Source organism: Lepisma saccharinum, chromosome 21 (assembly GCF_977018435.1).
Source record: "Lepisma saccharinum chromosome 21, izLepSacc3.1, whole genome shotgun sequence".
NCBI lineage: Eukaryota > Metazoa > Arthropoda > Insecta > Zygentoma > Lepismatidae > Lepisma > Lepisma saccharinum.
Genome location: NC_139249.1, coordinates 11,636,235 through 11,654,432, shown reverse-complemented (window position 1 = coordinate 11,654,432; position 18,198 = coordinate 11,636,235). Strand labels below are relative to the sequence as shown.

The 18,198-nt window shown below is 34.8% G+C and overlaps 1 protein-coding gene across 2 annotated transcripts in view; it reads left to right on the top strand.

Annotated features, from left to right (window-relative positions):
* The window catches only part of LOC146004227 (uncharacterized), a 111,109-nt gene that overhangs the window by 72,065 nt on the left and 20,846 nt on the right, over positions 1-18,198 (top strand). For both annotated transcript variants that reach the window (XM_083142902.1, XM_083142901.1), the window contains exons 3-5: positions 1,718-1,797; positions 3,576-3,696; positions 7,127-7,240. In XM_083142902.1, coding sequence (XP_082999028.1) covers positions 1,718-1,797; positions 3,576-3,696; positions 7,127-7,240 — 315 coding nt within the window. The remainder of the gene's footprint in view (positions 1-1,717; positions 1,798-3,575; positions 3,697-7,126; positions 7,241-18,198) is intronic.

The following is an 18,198-nucleotide window of genomic DNA, read 5'->3' as shown; positions in this document are numbered from 1 at the left end:
TACTAAAAATACCAAATTTATTGTTATTATTATTACGTAAATGGAAAGACTTTGGTACGCGATGCACACAATTGTTGCTCATTTACATTTCCTATAGTTGGTATACTGAAATTCATAGTTATTGTATTTTGTTATTAACATTTACTGTGTGTGGCGCCTCACATAAAAACTATAATTTTTGGAATTTTGGAAGCTGCCAAACCATTTATTCTTTTGGATTAAATGGTAGCACATGAAAATATAACCTGGTTCTTCTATTTTACACTATTTTTTTCGATCTAATTAAGTTTTTTACTTTGGTTATTACTTTCTGTTATTAACAAGCTTCTGCTGTTTTAAAATTTGAACGATGCCAATTTCCAAACAGGGGGGGTGGGGGGGGTTGATGGAACTGTTTGATCCACTCACCCTTGTCGCTGCCCATGTATATAGTGCCCGGATTTTTATATAATTACTAGCCAGAGGATTTACCCTTGTTACTTGTCCATCATGGCGTTGTGCTATGCACAGGGGAGCACTTTACCTTTTTTTTTTACTTGTCCATCAAATTTAGGCCCTTCAGTTAATAAGCCGTTTGAGGCTATTTCTGGCAAGAGTACGTTTGTTTTGCAGTGCCTGTTTTTCCAGTAATCAAGGAATCTTGGGTTCAATACCTGGTGGAGGCACATGGCACAGTGGGTCGGACCCACTTTAAACTGTATGTCGAGTCTCGATTAGCCTTTCTGTGCATAAAGTGGACTTAAAACAACAATTCAATCAAATCTATTGCATGTTTATGTCAGTCATAAGTGCCTATTTCAGTTCCTAAAGTGAGAAAATTATGAAAAATCTGGTGAATATCCACATATATTCTCGTTTGATTTCAAATTTTTATTTCCGTTCCACTATGTCAGTTTTAACACTTTACTGACAGGAATGCATTAATTTTATAGCATCTTGTTTTCACCTTTTTTTAGTCATAAGTGTCCATTTCAAAGATAATTGCCTATTTGAGTGCCTAAAATGAGAAAATGCTGAAAAATTAGAGTTTTTAAAGGTACAGAAACCCAGAAATTCTAATGGGTACTATTGGATTCCGTAACAGGACCGAAACCTTTTTCCTTGCACAATTTAAATTCGGTTCAAGTTGGCATATTGTTTCAATACTGAACTTGGATTGTAAAACGTTGCGGACCGAAATGAAATACTTTAAAGATAAGAAAGGTTATTTGCAGTCCAGAACCCATTTATGCTGATTTTCACTTCCGGACCAGAATTGAATTTATTTACATATTCTGGACCTTTACAACCGTTTGAGAAATCGGTTCAATGTATGTTCTTGTTGGATTTTTTGGTCTTTTTTTTGTCTTTTAATCGTGTCAGTCATTTTTGTTACTTTGCCATATCGCATTCTGCATAAAGTGGGCATCTGTTGGTAGTAGCCAATCAGAGTGCATCACATCGCTCTACATATCCACTGAAGGGATAAGCATAGCTCTAATGGTAATATGAATGCGAGCCCTCTGACCAAAAAGTGAATGATCTTTTTTTTTTTTTTTTTTAAAAAAAATTGCATTATTTCGATTTAACTTGCATAATGTTAAAGTATTGTCCTATGCAATCTTAATGCTTATCCTGTCCACCTTTGCTGCAATATAATTGCATACAAATTATGATACATAAGATTTAGATTTTCATTAGAACATAATACTAATTGCTGATTTTTTGTATTTTACAGGTGAAGTGGATGATGTATTGGATTGTGTTCGCCCTGTTCACATGTGCAGAAACCTTTACAGATGTGTTCCTTAGTTTTTGGTGAGTTTATTTAATGTTAAATGTAAAGTGTAAATTCCATTATGTAAACAATAACATAAAGTATAACTTGCATACTGTGAAATAGTTTTATTTTTTTTCTAGCGATAACTAAAAAATTGCTTCAGTCTTAATATTTTTGTAAATTAATGATGAATTGTGAATGAACCCAGTTCAAATAGTTATGGGAAAGCTTTCTTATAGTGTTTCTGTGGGTCGATCTGAGCTGAAGGATGCTAGTTTACTGAAATGGTTGCATGCATCATTATACTGGGTGAGCGAAAAGTCACCAGATTCAACTGAGAATATTATTTTTCATAGCTATTTATTTATAAATTCAACAGATTGAAATATGCACAATGTAAGATGTATCTTCCTATATTCAATAATATGTCTTGTTCCTGAAATTTGCTATTTATTGTTAGTGTTATTATTACTATTATTAACATGGATCTTAGTGCGATATTAAAAAAATAAGATAATAAAGAAAACAAATGAAATCCTGTACAGGATCATCGGGATACAGTCTTCTCCACTTTTCCACAGTGGTGGAGCAAAGCAGTGTGCTCTGCTGCAAACAACTGGTAGCTGCAGTCATGTTTTCTCCTCAATGCTCTCACTTTCCCCCTAACGCGTTCATTGGTCGAGCCTTCTTTAGTCACTACATACACAGTCTTTTTTTTTTTTTTTGCTCCCTTGCTCCAGAGATTCCTGGGACAGAGTGTACAAAGCTATTTTAGGAACTGTAGAAAAGTTCTAGAAACTGTAGAGGAATGCAGACATATCAACTCGGAGAGAGTAGAGACTCAAAATCAACTAGTGCCTCCCCAATGGCATAGTGGTAACGCTGTTGGCTTGTAATCGGGATGTCCAGAGTTTGATACCCAGTGGAGCCCTATTGCACAGTGGTTCGGAGCTCACTTTAAACTGTAGATCCAGTCCCGATTAACCTATCTGTCCATAAAGTGGACTCAAAACTCAAACCCAAAATTAACTGCTTTTGAGCCGTATAGATTTCGTTCAAGGCTTACTACTTCAGTCATAAAACATGAGTTGTGGGATCTAAATAGACAATGTTATATGCTGAAATTAGTACATGGAGAAAAATAACTTCAACAAACTTTAGGAGGTGGTATATATCATTAAAACAAGTAGCTTTTCCTGATAAACAATACCTCAAAAGCACTTAGTTTCGGCACTAAAAGCACTTAATATCCATCCTGTTCATATGCAACCCAACACTAAAAAATGGGGACACTGATCCAACTTCCAGGGATGGCAGGGTTGACCCTAGCATTGTTAACAGACAGTGGCTTGGAAACTGGACATTAGTTATATCAGAGAACAAACTAGCATGATATCTGTTGTAAAATCCCAGTGGAATTATGAGCATCCTCAATAGCCTTGCGGTAATTATGTGATGTTTACATAATTTTTTAATATATTTTTCGAGAATTTTAGTATTCTGTCAATGTCAAAGTATTCTAGCCATAAGTCCGTGTGTTTTAAATTTGTATTGTTGGAACATTGAAGTACAGGCAATTGACACACACTACATAGCGTATCTAAGTTGTCAAAATTGGTTTGGTATTTTTCATGGTTGTATCACTGAAAAAGACTGTCAGGGTTCAAATTCAACCCACAATAAATTACAATTGCATTTTAAGTCACAATTTACTAGCTTTTAAATTGAATGATTTCTATCTGTGTGCCCGAGAAGTTTTTTTTCTAATAATTATTATTTGCAATTCTGTTCACTGTTTGCTACGTCTACTTTACAGGTTTCCTTTCTACTACGAAATAAAAATAATCCTGGTGCTATGGCTTTTGTCACCTGCTACGAAAGGATCCAGCATTTTGTATCGAAAGTTTGTTCATCCTACTCTCAGTCGTCGAGAGCAGGTAAGTTTGTGTTCAATTCTAGTTAAAAGTTAAAAGGTCCTATTATGTCATTATCTTTATTATTATTGCTGAATCTTGCTTCCTTTTTGCATTTTTTGTGAGTCAAGATTGGAACTTTCTTTTATTGTTTTTATGAGGAAGGAACAATTAAAAAGTAAAGGGTGTTAGTTGAATAAAGTTGAACCCATCTCTTATTCGTTGCTTTCTGGCCACTAAATGAAAGGACTGTCGCTATAAAAGTGCAGTATCTTAAATTTTTTTATTATTTTTACTTAGTCTTTGAATCACATTATTGTTGCATTCTCTTTGTCTTTGTAATAATTTTATCTCCATTTGTCTGTCCCCGTAAATTCAATGGCCATAAAGAATTTATAATGAGTTTATAACTCCTCTGTAAGTTATAAACACAAGCTCATAATTGGAGTTATCATTACAGCCTCATCCTCATCATTTCAATTATCTAGAGCTGAGCCGATACCAGTGTTATTGTCACGGGTGGGACACACATACTACATTTTTTATATTAAAGTAACTATTCCACTGATAGTTTTTGTGCAATGAAATAGGAAACTTAACACTGTTGATTATACATAACTACCTCTAAAATACTTTCCCATATTTGTAGCTACAACTGAACAATTTTGTTTGTGGGTGAGACAGATGAAACACTGCCTTTTCACTTAGTAGGAAATTTATTTTAATTTCTGTGAATTGTAAAATGATAAAAAATAAGTTATTTAATACAAGGAGGAAAGGTAATATTGTGGTAGAGTTGAAGGGGACATGTAACAGTTAACACTAGAAGCGCCAAGCTGGTCATTTTGACCGTCTTTCAAATTGCAGTTTCTGCTTTGTACAGAAACCTTTTTCTTCGTGCGTTGAAATTTTGTGACTTTTCCTAAAATTTGCAGTACATTATTACTGCTATGCGTTATTTACAAAAAAAATAATAATAATGGAAATATTTGTGTTTCTACCTAGAAGCGCCTTTGCCGGTCATTTTGACCGCTAATGTATTTCAATGGGAAACCACTTCTTGGTTGGAACGTTGCACTTACAGTTTCCACCCCTATTCTTACTTCCTCTTTTAGACTCACCAATATATGTTGGCGTATTGTCGAAGCTGATAAGAAGGAGAAAGTGAGGACTCAGTTTCGTTTGAACACTGCAGTTTGTAAGCGTGTTTTCTGGACAGTGTGTCCTCAGGGGACACTCCAGGGGAAAATCTGACAGTTGACGAACAATTGTTTCCTTCGAAAGCGAGGTGTAGATTTACACAGTACATGCCAAACAAACCAGAAAAATTTGGTATAAAATTTTGGATGCTAGTGGAGGTACATTCCACATACGTGTGCAATGCCTTTCCATACCTTGGGGAAGATGAATCAAGGAATGATAATGTTACTGTACCTGAAAATGTTGTATTGAGAATTACTTCACCTTATCTAAATGCGGGTAGAAATGTAAATACTTACAATTATTTCACATCGCTAAAATTTGCTGAGAAGCTAAAGGAGAAAAAGACAAGCTTAATTGGCACTATGAAGAAAAATAGAAAGGAGATTGCTAATGAAATTGTGAACATTAGAACACAAGTATATGAAACATGTTTGCTAAAAAAGGGGGACATTACATTGTGTGCATACCAAGCTAAACCAAACAAAAATGTTCTACTCCTAAGCTCCATGCATTCAGATGTAGAAGTAGATTTGCAAAGCCAGAAGAAACTCCCAGAAGCAATCCAGTATTACAACAAAACTAAATGCGGTGTTGATGTTGTTGATCAAATGGCACGCAAATATTCAGTCCGTGCTTCATCACGTAGATGGCCGGTACATATGTTTTACAATATCTTAGATCTGGCAGCAATAAATGCATGGGTAGTTTACAAGGCAGTCACGGGGAGGAACGTTACGAGATATAACTTTTTGATAGATCTAGCTGAGAACTGAGAGAAGGACATTTGAATGCAATGCCCAATATAATATTGTCAACATCAATATCACATGCACGGAATGTAAGTGGCTCTGTATCCAGAAAGAGGCGCCAATGCCAGGTGGCATTGTGCAATGAAAACAAAACAAGTGACACTTGTTCAATGTGCAACAAATATGTTTGTGGAAAATGTGTTTCTGGTGTAGAATAGGTACTGAAATGCAAAAAATGTAATATGTGAAATTTCATGACTGAAACTTATTTCCTTGAAGAAAATTAATATTTAGTGTTGCTTGTTGTAATTAGTGCATGGAAAATAAATATCGCTAGGTTTCATGATATTTTTGTATTTTTTTTACAAAAAAATATTTTTACAAAATATTTTGTTTTATTAGTAATAAAAAATAAAATACTACCATGCTAAAGGTCCCGGGTTCGATCCCCGACCGGTTCAAATCCGGGAACTTTTCTAACGTTGGAAGCGGCTCCGGTGCCCACCCAGCGTCGAATAACATGGGTACCTGGGGGAAACCCTGGGGGGTAAAGGTGGTCAGGGGCGTGATGCTGATCACATCACACCCACTCACGACCGGATCAAGAAAGTGTGGGGCGTTACCCCCACACCCCCTATACGCCTTCATGGTGTAGTGCTAAACACAGGGGAGCACTTTACTTTTTTTTTACTTTTTTATTAGTCATAATGATTATTGACAATAGCCATTTTGAGAAATGGTCAAATCTTAATACCGGTCATTTTGACCGGAGGTGGCGCTTCTAGGTAGTAAAAAATCCTGGCGCTTCTAGTGTTAAAGGAGAAATTACAGTAATCCCTCAGTAATCCGGCAGATATCAGACCAGAGGACTGCCGGATAAACGAAAACGCCGGATTAGTGGAGGTTCATTTAAAAAAAAAAAAAAACGCATTTAAATAGCAAAACCTATGTTTATTGCACAAAATATTACGAAATATGTACGTATGTAAATATATTCAAATGGAAATTAGTGTTGTAAAAAAAAATACGAAACAAAAAATGGTCCACGTGGGGTTGCATGTGCAACAATGACATGTACAGATCGCTATACTGAGCCTAGTGTTTACCTCATGCCAAGGTCTCTGACACTGACATGTAGTAACTTGTTTTCCCTTTCACACTCCCCACTCGCTCAACGCCTGACTACTGGAGGTGCTGGATTGGTGAAATGCGGGATTATAGAGGGACCACTGTAATTATTTTCTGGTGTCACGGGTGGGACACAATACAAAACACAAGTAAATCTAAAAGTTAAAATAAACTAATAATATGTAAAATACCGTCTAACTTAAGTAGTATAATAGTTCAATTTTTATGCAAATGACAATTTTAGATTGTTCACTCGCAAGTTTGGATTAAGTTACAGCATTGCATTTAATTTTAAAAATTGAGGTTTTCACATGGAATGCCCCAGAAATAAAAATGTACTTGTAGACTGAAGTGCAATATTGTCTTCCTTCCAGGAAATCGACGAGTATATTGCTCGAGCAAAAGAACAAGGATATCACACGGTCCTACACCTGGGATCTAAAGGTGTCAATTATGCCACTACAGTGATTATGCAGACAGCCATCAAGGTAAGTTAGTTAGTGCTTTCGTCTTTTTTTTTTAAATTAGGCTAGTTTTATTTCTCTTCCTCTGCATGACACGCAATTACTAGAGGTTTTGTGATTCTTATAAGTAAAAAGAGGGGAAGGGCATTCATTGTGATAATATATTTTATTGCAATCGAGAATCCAGTGTTTTCTCTGTATTTGGTGCTGGGTGAAGTACTAAATTAGAGAAACTTATTGCTTGTACTTGCTGCTACGACTCTCTCGCCCCACGTTATCTTCAATCAGAAATATAAAAGAACATCATCATTGAAAGTGCTACAAGATTTTTGAATAGATCTTGGTGGAAGGTAATGTGAAATATAACTGAAGGATTATATACATGTATTGTTTTAACTTCCTTCTTAACCTAATGCTAGTGATATCTCCAAGAAACGTTGCTGGAACATTATTTTATTGTGTTCCTATCTTGTGAGATTATTTATTTATTTATTTTTAGACAGGTAAATTGTATGAGACGTTCACACTATGTATTTCTTCATTCCCTCTGTTTCCTCTGTAACTTCTGCTTCAACTTGCTCGCAAGTGAATTCAATTGTCATCATACCTGCTGACAGGTTTTGACAAAATAAAATCTCCCCATTGTGTTCATTTGCATGTTCATTACCATTTACCTGTCATCGGTTTGTCAATTTTTGCTAATTTCTTGAAACGCCTTGTGAAGCTAGAAATAAATATGTATGTGTAGAATATTAAGTGCCAAAAGGTAGTACTTAGTGTTTTTTAGTTGGTTGCTGAAATTATATTTAGTGTAGCTCTCGTCTTTGAAAGCAGGCTAGAATGTGGTTCATTTTGCTTTAGGTATTCCATACAGAATGCATTTATTAGTTCATTACTGACATTAAAACTTGTCACAGATATACATATTTATTTACAAGTTTCCCTGTACGCTGTATTTAATTTTGACTTTGTATATGGTTTGAACTGGACTATATAGAAACATAAAAAAAACTATGGTAATTACATCATTTCATCAGATTGCAATGTGTTAGTACACATATTTGCATAAACAACCATAATAATTTTAGTATCAAAATGAAACCTGTGAATTTATTCATGTCTGTGAAGAAAGAAGTCCGAGATTCCATGGGTTTGAATTCTCATCATACTAAGTTCATCCCTGTAACTCGTTACTAGTCAAAATGTAATTCTCTCATTTAATTATTCATTTGTGGAATCAATGAATTTGTTATGTAGTGCTTGTAATTGTTGTTCATGATTTTTGATATCATCTCCGTCTTTGGTGCAAATTATTATTGATAAGTTTCTTGATTCTCCAGATATTGCTTTGGCAAATTACTTGATGATGTTCATATTGTTGCTTTTATTACAACATTATAGTTGCCATTGAATTGTATATGCACAATAATATGCATAGAAACGTATCTTTGGTTTTCTTTTCATCTGTATCAATTATACGTGGTTCTGAATAGTTTGTTTGTGGGTGTGATGGCTAATGTAGCTCTCTGCTCATATGTAAGGATTAGTATGGCTAGGAAGTTTTCACAACTTTCACCACTTAATCTTGTACTTATTAACACCTTCCATCTATTTGGTAAAGCTTCGTTTCCTGTATATGTATTACATTGCACCATTTGTAACACATTAAATTCATCAGACATAATTTATTTTTGAAGAATTTAAAACATTTGTTCTTGCGTAGACATAGTACATCTGATAGTGCTGTATCTATTACTGGTAGTAATGACATTAAATGAAATGTTATTCCTTTCACAAAATGTGGAATGGGATAGAGATTCTTTTTTTGTTCATGGAATTGATCATCGGACTAAAACAATTGTAATCTATCTAATTTATTTTATTACATTATGTGCATGCATTGAATTTGACCGTAGAAAATTCCAGAATATCTTCTGTATGTTTGAAAATGTTAAGTCCTCAACAAATATTTTATAGTAATATTATATGTACCATATTATCCTTATTTTCTGGTTTGAAGCAGTTTTCATGTTCATATTTTGGTATGTTTTTTGACTTAAATTCTAGACTTCATTTACACACACACACACACACACATATGTACTTGTATACCTTCTTTGGGTAAAGTTACTTATGTGAAAAGAAACATAACCTTTCATGTTTGTAACATCATTTTTCTCACACCAGTTCCATAGCATGATACCTGTCAATCATTTGTAACTTAAATTTGCATGCATATATACCGTATATATACAGATATATCTACCTCGCCATTATGCAAGTTTCATAGCATATTATCCAATCATTCTCATTTTCTTTCCCAAACTAGAGTTTGGCCGTGGCATACAAGGTAAGACTTTCATCCACTGCTGAAATGAATTTTAATTTGTTTTAATTTTAGGTTTATTTTTGCATTGTGTTAATGCAATTTGCATTAAAGTAGTGGATATAGATGAGTGGTATGTTGCTCACTTTTCTGGCACACACACACACACATATATATATATATATATATATATATATATATATATATATATATATATATATATATATATATATATATATATATATATATATATATATATATATATATATTATACTCTTGCAGATGATATATGCTTCATATTTCTAATTGTATATAGTGTACACAGTATTGATCACATTACAGTCAAAATGATTTCAATCCCATGGACAAGTTTCCCTTGAAGATACAATATTTTTGAAACGATTTTACTCAAAATAATAAATAATATTTTTTTATGTTCTGTAAGGTTCTGTTGGTCGTGACTAACAACTTTTTTGAAAATATTTTCTGTAAGAATTGTAAAAAAATATACCTATGCATGTAGAATCCTTTCTATGGCATTCAGAAGAACCTTGTGGATTGTTTAGTGTATCACCGTAAGCTTATTGCATATTACAGAATTGCAGTGTATGCAACCCACATGAGTTCTCTTGAATGTTGGATAAATCATCAAAAGGCCTGTGGAGGAATCCTAATGTAGAATGTCTGAAACAGGCTCATGTGTCTATTAATATATATTTCTACGCTGCTTTGAGATTTACCTACCTGTGAGCGAGTGCAGTGAGTCGGAATGCACTGTAAACTGTAGGTTCAGTCTTGTTAGCCATCTGATCAGTACTTGCTCAAGATTGAGTGGAATTATTTTGTTCACCTAGTGCACAAGGTACTCTGGGAACACCATGAAGTGCATGAACGGAAAGGGGAAAGTTGAAGAACTGATCGTTAACGAAAAACACCAAAAGATGTCTCTGAGCAGTGAAAACTTAAGTTTTAGGATTTTCATTCCCCATAAGAAATACATGGCATGATATTTTTAATACGCTTTATGTAGCTTAATAATTGACTTACAGAAAGATCACTTGCAATTTCAATGTGCAGAGAAATTAATAACATAGAACTTGCTTTCTCTTATTATAATAATAGGGCCTCTCTGATGGGAATTGTGGAAACGTCATCACCTTGTAATCAAGAGGTACCAGGTTTAATACCCGGTGGAGGCACATAGCGTGGTTCGGATCCCAATTAGCCTTTCTGCGCATAATCTAACACTCACAAACATTATCACAAGTGTACCTTTGTAACTGATCAGTGGTGAACGATTCCATGTTGAATTGTTGGACTTCTAGTCTCCGTTTTTAGTTTCTATATGTGCCTATGTTTCAGAGACTGGTTCTGTGTCGTTCCTCAGGGTGGTGTATTTGTTTCTGTCTTGTCGTCCATCAGTGGTTTCTGAACACATGGTGTGTCGGTGAAGGCGCTTTGCATGGTTATAGTGCAAAGTGAAATATAAACAGACTTCCTGGTCGCTGAGGTTTCATCTCATCTAGTGGTCTGGACAAGACCTGTTTTTGGGTGTGTTGACAATTTTTAATAAAGAAAGGGAAAGACACACGTTGGTCCAGTCGGTAGGGCATCTGACTGCCATGTGGGAGACCTGGGTTCGATTCCCAGGATGGGTGATCTAAGACCGGAATTTTTCTGACCTTATATCCCCGCATACATCGTCCAAGCCTCAAATCAATGGGAACCTGGCCGAGTGTGGTGCTGATTACATCACCTCCAAAATGTCCCACATCCCCTAAATGTGCCTTCGTGGCACGGTGCTATATGCAAAGGGAACTTTACTGTACCATGAGGGATTATCTTATTGGTGGCCCATGCTCACTATGTTAGCATTAAGTAATCAACTTTTAAAAAAAAAATCTGTGGGGATGATATAACCAGTGATCAGAACGCTACATTTTAATAGTAGCTTCGCTACAACTACAGCTACTCTTCCAAAATGTAGCTTCGCTACAGCTACAGCTATTTTACCAAAAAGTAGTTCGCTACGCTACTCATGTGCGCTACTCGCTACTTCGCTACTTTTGCGCTACTTCTGCAAAAACTTGAAACAACCACATGGATATTCAAAAGAAGCCTCTAGTATGATAGTTGTACTTACTGGAAAATACGTAGATTCTGTTATTTATTATCATGATTCCCATCATTCGATGATTTTGATAGCAGTTCAGTTACTTATTTTTACTATAGTGTTAGAGAATAATGTACGTATGCAAGTGGCATATCAATTCAAATTTGATATATGAATATTGCAATTAGGGTGTTACCCAAATTAATGATTACGACTATACACACATAAAATTTGGTAAGATTGCGTATTTATGTTCACATATCAACATATTTTTCTTGAGAATAAATATTTAATTTTTTAATAGACTGATATGAAGGTAGTTTTGAATGAAAGGTATCTGGGGCTATTTTGTAATTACAGGGCCTCAGGTTCGATACCCGGCGGAGGCACGCAGTCTCGATCAGTATATCTATCCATAAAATGGACTCAAAACAAAAACTAGGAAAGACGCCAAGTTGGGAGGATGGGATCTTCCATTCCCCACACTGTTCATCATTCATCATTCTTCCTCATGCTCACAATTAGCCGAAAGTGGCAGAAAGCGACTATAGATAAAAGAATAACTAAATAAACCATTTATTCTCATTGTCATGATTAACAAAATACATAAATTTGGCAACTGCACATTAACTAAAGAAAATTGTCGTTTCTGCAGGAAAGTCAATAACTTGTGCGTAGATTTTACAATATCATATGATGAGGAAACTGACGTGCAAACCCAAGTGTTCTAAACGTATTGAAATTTTAAAATCTGTGAACAAATAATATGATGAAAATAACTGTAACTCCAGAAAGTGTATGTCTATCATACTTGTAACAATAATTTCTTGCTGGTGAGACCCCTTATACACTGACAATTATCAATGCTGTTAACGTACTGAGCCATTGGTTGCTGGCACTATTGCTTAAAGTCATTGTAGTTGAAAATGGATCACTCGTCTTTGCACTGCAAGTTGTGTTTTACACAGTAATTAATGACATTTTGATATCCACAGGATTTGTTCTGGGGGTGACACAAACGAGACATTTTGTTTTCCAGCGGTGCAACAAACGAGACATGTTTCTCCCCAAAATAGCGATGCAACTCAAAGAAACGTATAATCTAGATTATCCGAATTTCCATGTAATAGACTGTCTTTGTAAACCTCCTGCAAAAGTAAGCATTATTGTCGACTTTTCTTATGCTGTTGCCACATTCAAAATTTACCTCGAAATGCTGAGAAAAATGTAGCTGTAGTGAAATTTTCGATACAACTACATGAATTTTTTGTAGCTTCGCTACCACTACAGCTACAATTTTCAAAATGTAGCGTCCCTACAGCTACAAATTTTGTAGCTAGCTACAGTAGCGACGCTACTTCTGACCACTGGATATAACCACAAACTAGTGGATTCTGTGTAATGCATTAGAAAGAAGGTACTAATCTGCATACACAACCATATCAAGCTTTCTAATTACTTACATATGTTGCCAACAGTTTTTTTGCTCGTTTCTAGTGCTGGCTATTATTTTCCTATCAATTGTTTTTTTTTTAACTCTTTTTCAGTTTACTAGTTGATTTTTGTTGTATTATGTTTATTGTTCTCCTTTTCTGTATTATTTTGTGCTTTGTTACTATTATTAATTTGCTTACAATGCTGTTTCTTTCCGCTAGACTCTGCCTTTGTCCGTACCACTCCTATCAGCCGTCTCCTCTGAGTGTATTGTCCCACAGGAACCTATTCCTTCCTCGACCAAAATATCCGACCCTTCTTTGGGAGGCACAGCCGCAACGGTTGAATCCGAGGAAGAAACAACGGCACTATTTTCCAAAGGCGGAGGATTTTCAGACGACGATGAGGAGACCGTCAGTATGGAAGTTTCCGAAAGACCTAGACGGCGATTGACTCGAAGCATGATAACTAAGAAGTGATGTGGAGCTCTTTACTTAAATACAAATTATCAGACTAGTCACCTAAAAGCAACTACTGGTCCTACCTCTTAAAAAAAAAAAAAAAGGGAAGAAATTAACGTGTAGAGTCAGCACTGTTATTTCTTTTTTTTTATTTAAAAAAAAAAGACAGTTTCTTTTAGGAAGCCAAGGGCTTGCAATTTTTCTTTATTTGTGATACATGATGTTCTGGAGACTGAAAGGCCATAGAAATAAATGCAAAAGTAGTATATATGTTGTAGCATTACGAAGTTTTTATGTATTGTTTGTCTTCAGTTCTTAAAATTCTTGCCTGTGGCATATACTAGGCTGAATGCTCTTTAACTTGTAAGTTTTTGTTTTGTTTTTGTTCATCATCTGATTAAGACCAAACATCATGGTCAGTTTTATACTTTTTTACTGCTAGCGTTTGTGTGATATGAGTAGAAAAAATAAAATGAAATTTGTGAATGGCTTATGTTTTTTTAGTTTATCTTACTGTAGTTATAAATTTAAGACAGCATTGAAAGACAATTTTTTTTACAGATTGAATAATAAATGGTTGCTCAAAGAGATGGGACATTTTGAAACAGGGTATGGTTGCAAAAGATTTATTTAATCATGGAAATGAATATTGCAGAGGATGTCATTATGTACGTACATACATACTGCTGAGGACATGGGTAGGTTTAATCCAGTAGATTACTACCTGCAGTCGTCAAGAGACATCCTGTGTAGCTCGATGTAACACGTTCACAGGAATCAGTGATTCTTCAATTGTAGCAAGTCGAGTCAAAAGAATCTGTGAGGAAATTGCCCAGATTTCTGTGGACATGTTACATTGAGCTGTGCAGGATGTCTCTTGATGTCTGCAGGAATGTTTGTGCAGAAAAGGTCATGATCTACTGGGTGTAATCTTCAAGAAATAAACCTATTCATCTCTTCAGCAGTATGTATATAGTATTGCCAAGATTTCAGAAACCTTGGAAAATATGCGAACTGCAAGTTTCCCCGTAACGTAGCGACACTAGAACCACTGCCTCCATTCCAGGCTTGCAAATGCTGTGGTGGATCTTTATGTAATGGCATCCTCTGCACTATTCATTTCCATGATTAAATCTTTTGCAACTATTTATTCTCTTCTCTAAACCTCAGTTTCAAAATGTCCCATCTTTTTGAGACACCCTTTATTTAGTGGTAATTCATTTCATCATTGTAGATTTGAAATTGGTCTAACATGCAACCATATACAAAAATATTGATTTAAATTTTAATCAAAATTACAAAATTCCATGTTACCACAGCTATTAATGTAAAATTAAAACGGAAATATAACTTATGTGGTATTTTAGTCACTTCATCATCATTTTGACACTATTTAGTGCATTTTTCAAGGTTTCCTGTCATTGAGGACACACAAAAGGAGTATGAGGGGACACACAAAATCTAATTCATAATCGCTTGCACTCTTATCCATGCTTGTCATGTTGAACTGCTTATGGAGTGTTTAGGATGAGGTTGATGTTTATTTATTTCACAGTGGATTCCAAATACAGCATTAGCTATTTTACATTGGAATGTACTAACAACATAAAATAACAGCATAAATTAAAATTACATGTGCTAAAGTGACTTACACATTTTTAAACAGTAGCAGCCTTCTAAAATGTGCCTGATTTGCTATATTCCCAGTATTGTGTTAGCTAGGGTAGTTTGTGGATCGAGGAACTGTCTAATGAGGCATAGTCTTGACTTCTGGCAAGCAAAAGTTTAATGCTTCAGGTGGTGCGAGGTGGCACATACAACATTTTCTTTTCTTGGCTGCTTGTAAAGTGAAGCACAACAGATCCCTGTTTTGGAAATGAACTGTTTTCGTGTATGAATTGATGTGTTCTCAATGGAATCGCTAGGATTACAATGTTTGCACTAAGACTTTTATTATCTGTGTTATCCAAGCCTTTACTCTTAAACTCAGCTGTGTGATCTGGTGCTCTAGTTTCAAAACTATGGATACATCTTTCACAAAGACTAACGGGAACAACAACTTCAAGTAGGAAAAAGAAAGGAATAAAGAAGTTAAAAATGGACACATTTTCCAAGACAGTTGAGGCAACCATAGTAACAGCAAAGCAAAAGACACCTGGGCACCAATTTAATAGCGTTGGCAAAGTTTCAAGATATTTTGGAATTCATCCAGGTGCGTCTTCTTGGAAAAGCACTTTCACCGAACATTTAGCCTGCTGCATTATCTGCCGGTCATGTCACACAATCTTCTGTGATCCACCAATCCGTCTGGACGTAGCTATTTGCTACCCCCTTCCCATGATATTCTTATTCATCCTTGTCTGAATAATGTAATTGTTCAGAAAAGCTATATAAAAAGGGGGGAAAATTCCAATGATTTGGCAAAAAAATATTCACGTTTGAAAGGAAAATAAAGAAATTGCAGAAAATTTGCATTGTGTGGCAAAATTTATGCATACGCAAAATTTTTCATTTTGGCAGATATGTCTGGACATGTAACAGCCAAATAATTTATGAACTTTTTCCAAAATTTGCGCATGCATGTTTTTCAATTCTGTAGTATTTACTGAACTTTGTTTAGAAACTCGATACATTTTCTTTCTTAATTATTGGTATATGATTTGATAGTTCTCATTTATTTATTTATTTATTTATTTATTAAATTACTGAAGGCAGATAACCTATACATACATGGACATTTATGTATAAGTTTTACCATAGATAAAGGAAGTGCATATTTAGAAAATTGTTAATAACATTGCAGACAAAATTGCTTTTTACCTTCACAAGAGAAATACTACAATGACAGAATCGGTAGTGACAAATTAATAGACATTTAAGTGCCCTCATCACTTATTTTCAAGACAAGGAAGTTCATGTACTAAGTAGAGCTTTGTGCAATTAATTGTTGGGAAGCATACTGTAATAAGCATTAAAAAAACTTAGCAAAAATGCTCTAAACAGTGCATTACAATACATGCCTTTATAAGAAGAAGATCTAATACCACATGCTGGCAGCAGCTATGTTAAAAACTTACCTTTTTAAAAGCAACACATACCACAACAAGTTTTCAACTTCGCCTCAAAGTCATTTTGATATTGGCACCAGTTCAGGTAGTTAATGATTCAAACGAGTGTTCTAGGGTTAACACTAGGGAGCGGAAGTTGATGACCTAAAAAATGTAGGTATATGACCTATAGAATGTCCTAAAAATGGGAAAAGATGCAAAAAATGTCCATTAAATTTGTTAGTTTCAGGTAAAAAATTGAAATGGAAAGAAAATTAAACAAAATGCAATCCTGCTTTCAAAAAAAAAAAAAAAAAAGGCACCAGATGATACCACATGCACATTCAATTAAAATATGCAACGAAGATTTCCAATGGAAACAACCGAATAATTTAAAAAAAAAATAATTTGTAAAGTCGTATACACTGAATGAATTAGTGTAAAATGCATTAATTTTCCAGTTCAATTTTTCCCAGACTGGTTTCCCCCCGACACAACAAAGACTGTCACCAGTTCAGCATTTCTTTTGCTCGTAAATTGCAATCCTGCGAGATATATATAGGCCCATGTTCACCTTGGTGAAAAGACTCAAGAATATTACCAAAATGAAAGAAGTGACAAAATATGACAAAACAATACGTCAAATATTGTGAAAAATGCTGAAAATCGGGGAAAATGACCTAAAACCTGAAAATTGGCAAAATATGCAAAATAATGCACTTTAAAATTACCTTTTTTGTGTTCTAGACGAAGTGTAATATTGTGTATATTTAATGGACATCGTGTCAGAGATGTCAGAAAAAAGATAACATTTCATCAACTTCAGCTCCCTAGTCATCAACTAAGTTAAGTCCACATTTACTTCTGTTTCGAGCACATATATTGGTCTCATCAGGCTTGTAATCCGAGAAAACTTGTTTGAATCATGTTTCTGGGGAGAAGATACAATTCCATAGTTCATGATGTATTTTATTCAACATGATTTAAAATACCTCGAGAGGTGGTGGCTCTTTTTCTCAGTGATACCATCAACCCGTAGATAGTAGGCAGCAGTATCCTCAAATTAATAGAAATAGTGAAATGACAGTTTTGTGTCACATCACAGTATCCATTATCTTGTTACAGCAACATGCGATATTCCTCCCTCTTGTAAGCTACCTGAACTGCCTTTTCCTGGTGAAGGCTTTCAGATGAAGTCAAGAGTTTGGTGAAACGTTTGTTTTGTCTTTTAAAAGGTAAGACCAACAGAGTAATATGTATGTTGTTCTTGGAAAAGTTGTGGAGAACTGTTATATATTGTATTGATATCATACAATATATCATAGATTAACAAGAACCTGCTGAAAATGATATAGTTAAATGAGACCGATTATGTTTTGAAGAGCTATTAATGAAGAATTTGCAAACAGAATGTACATTCATTTATAATGTGCTTCTCGACCAGCAGAACATGGCCTGCCATCAGTGGCATGAATTATACTGGTCCACAAGATGTTCTCCTTAAATTTTATAATTTAGTTTAAGCAATTGCCATTAACAAATATTATGTTGTGGAAATATTCTGATTATTTGGAATTATTTGTTCAAACACACAACATGGC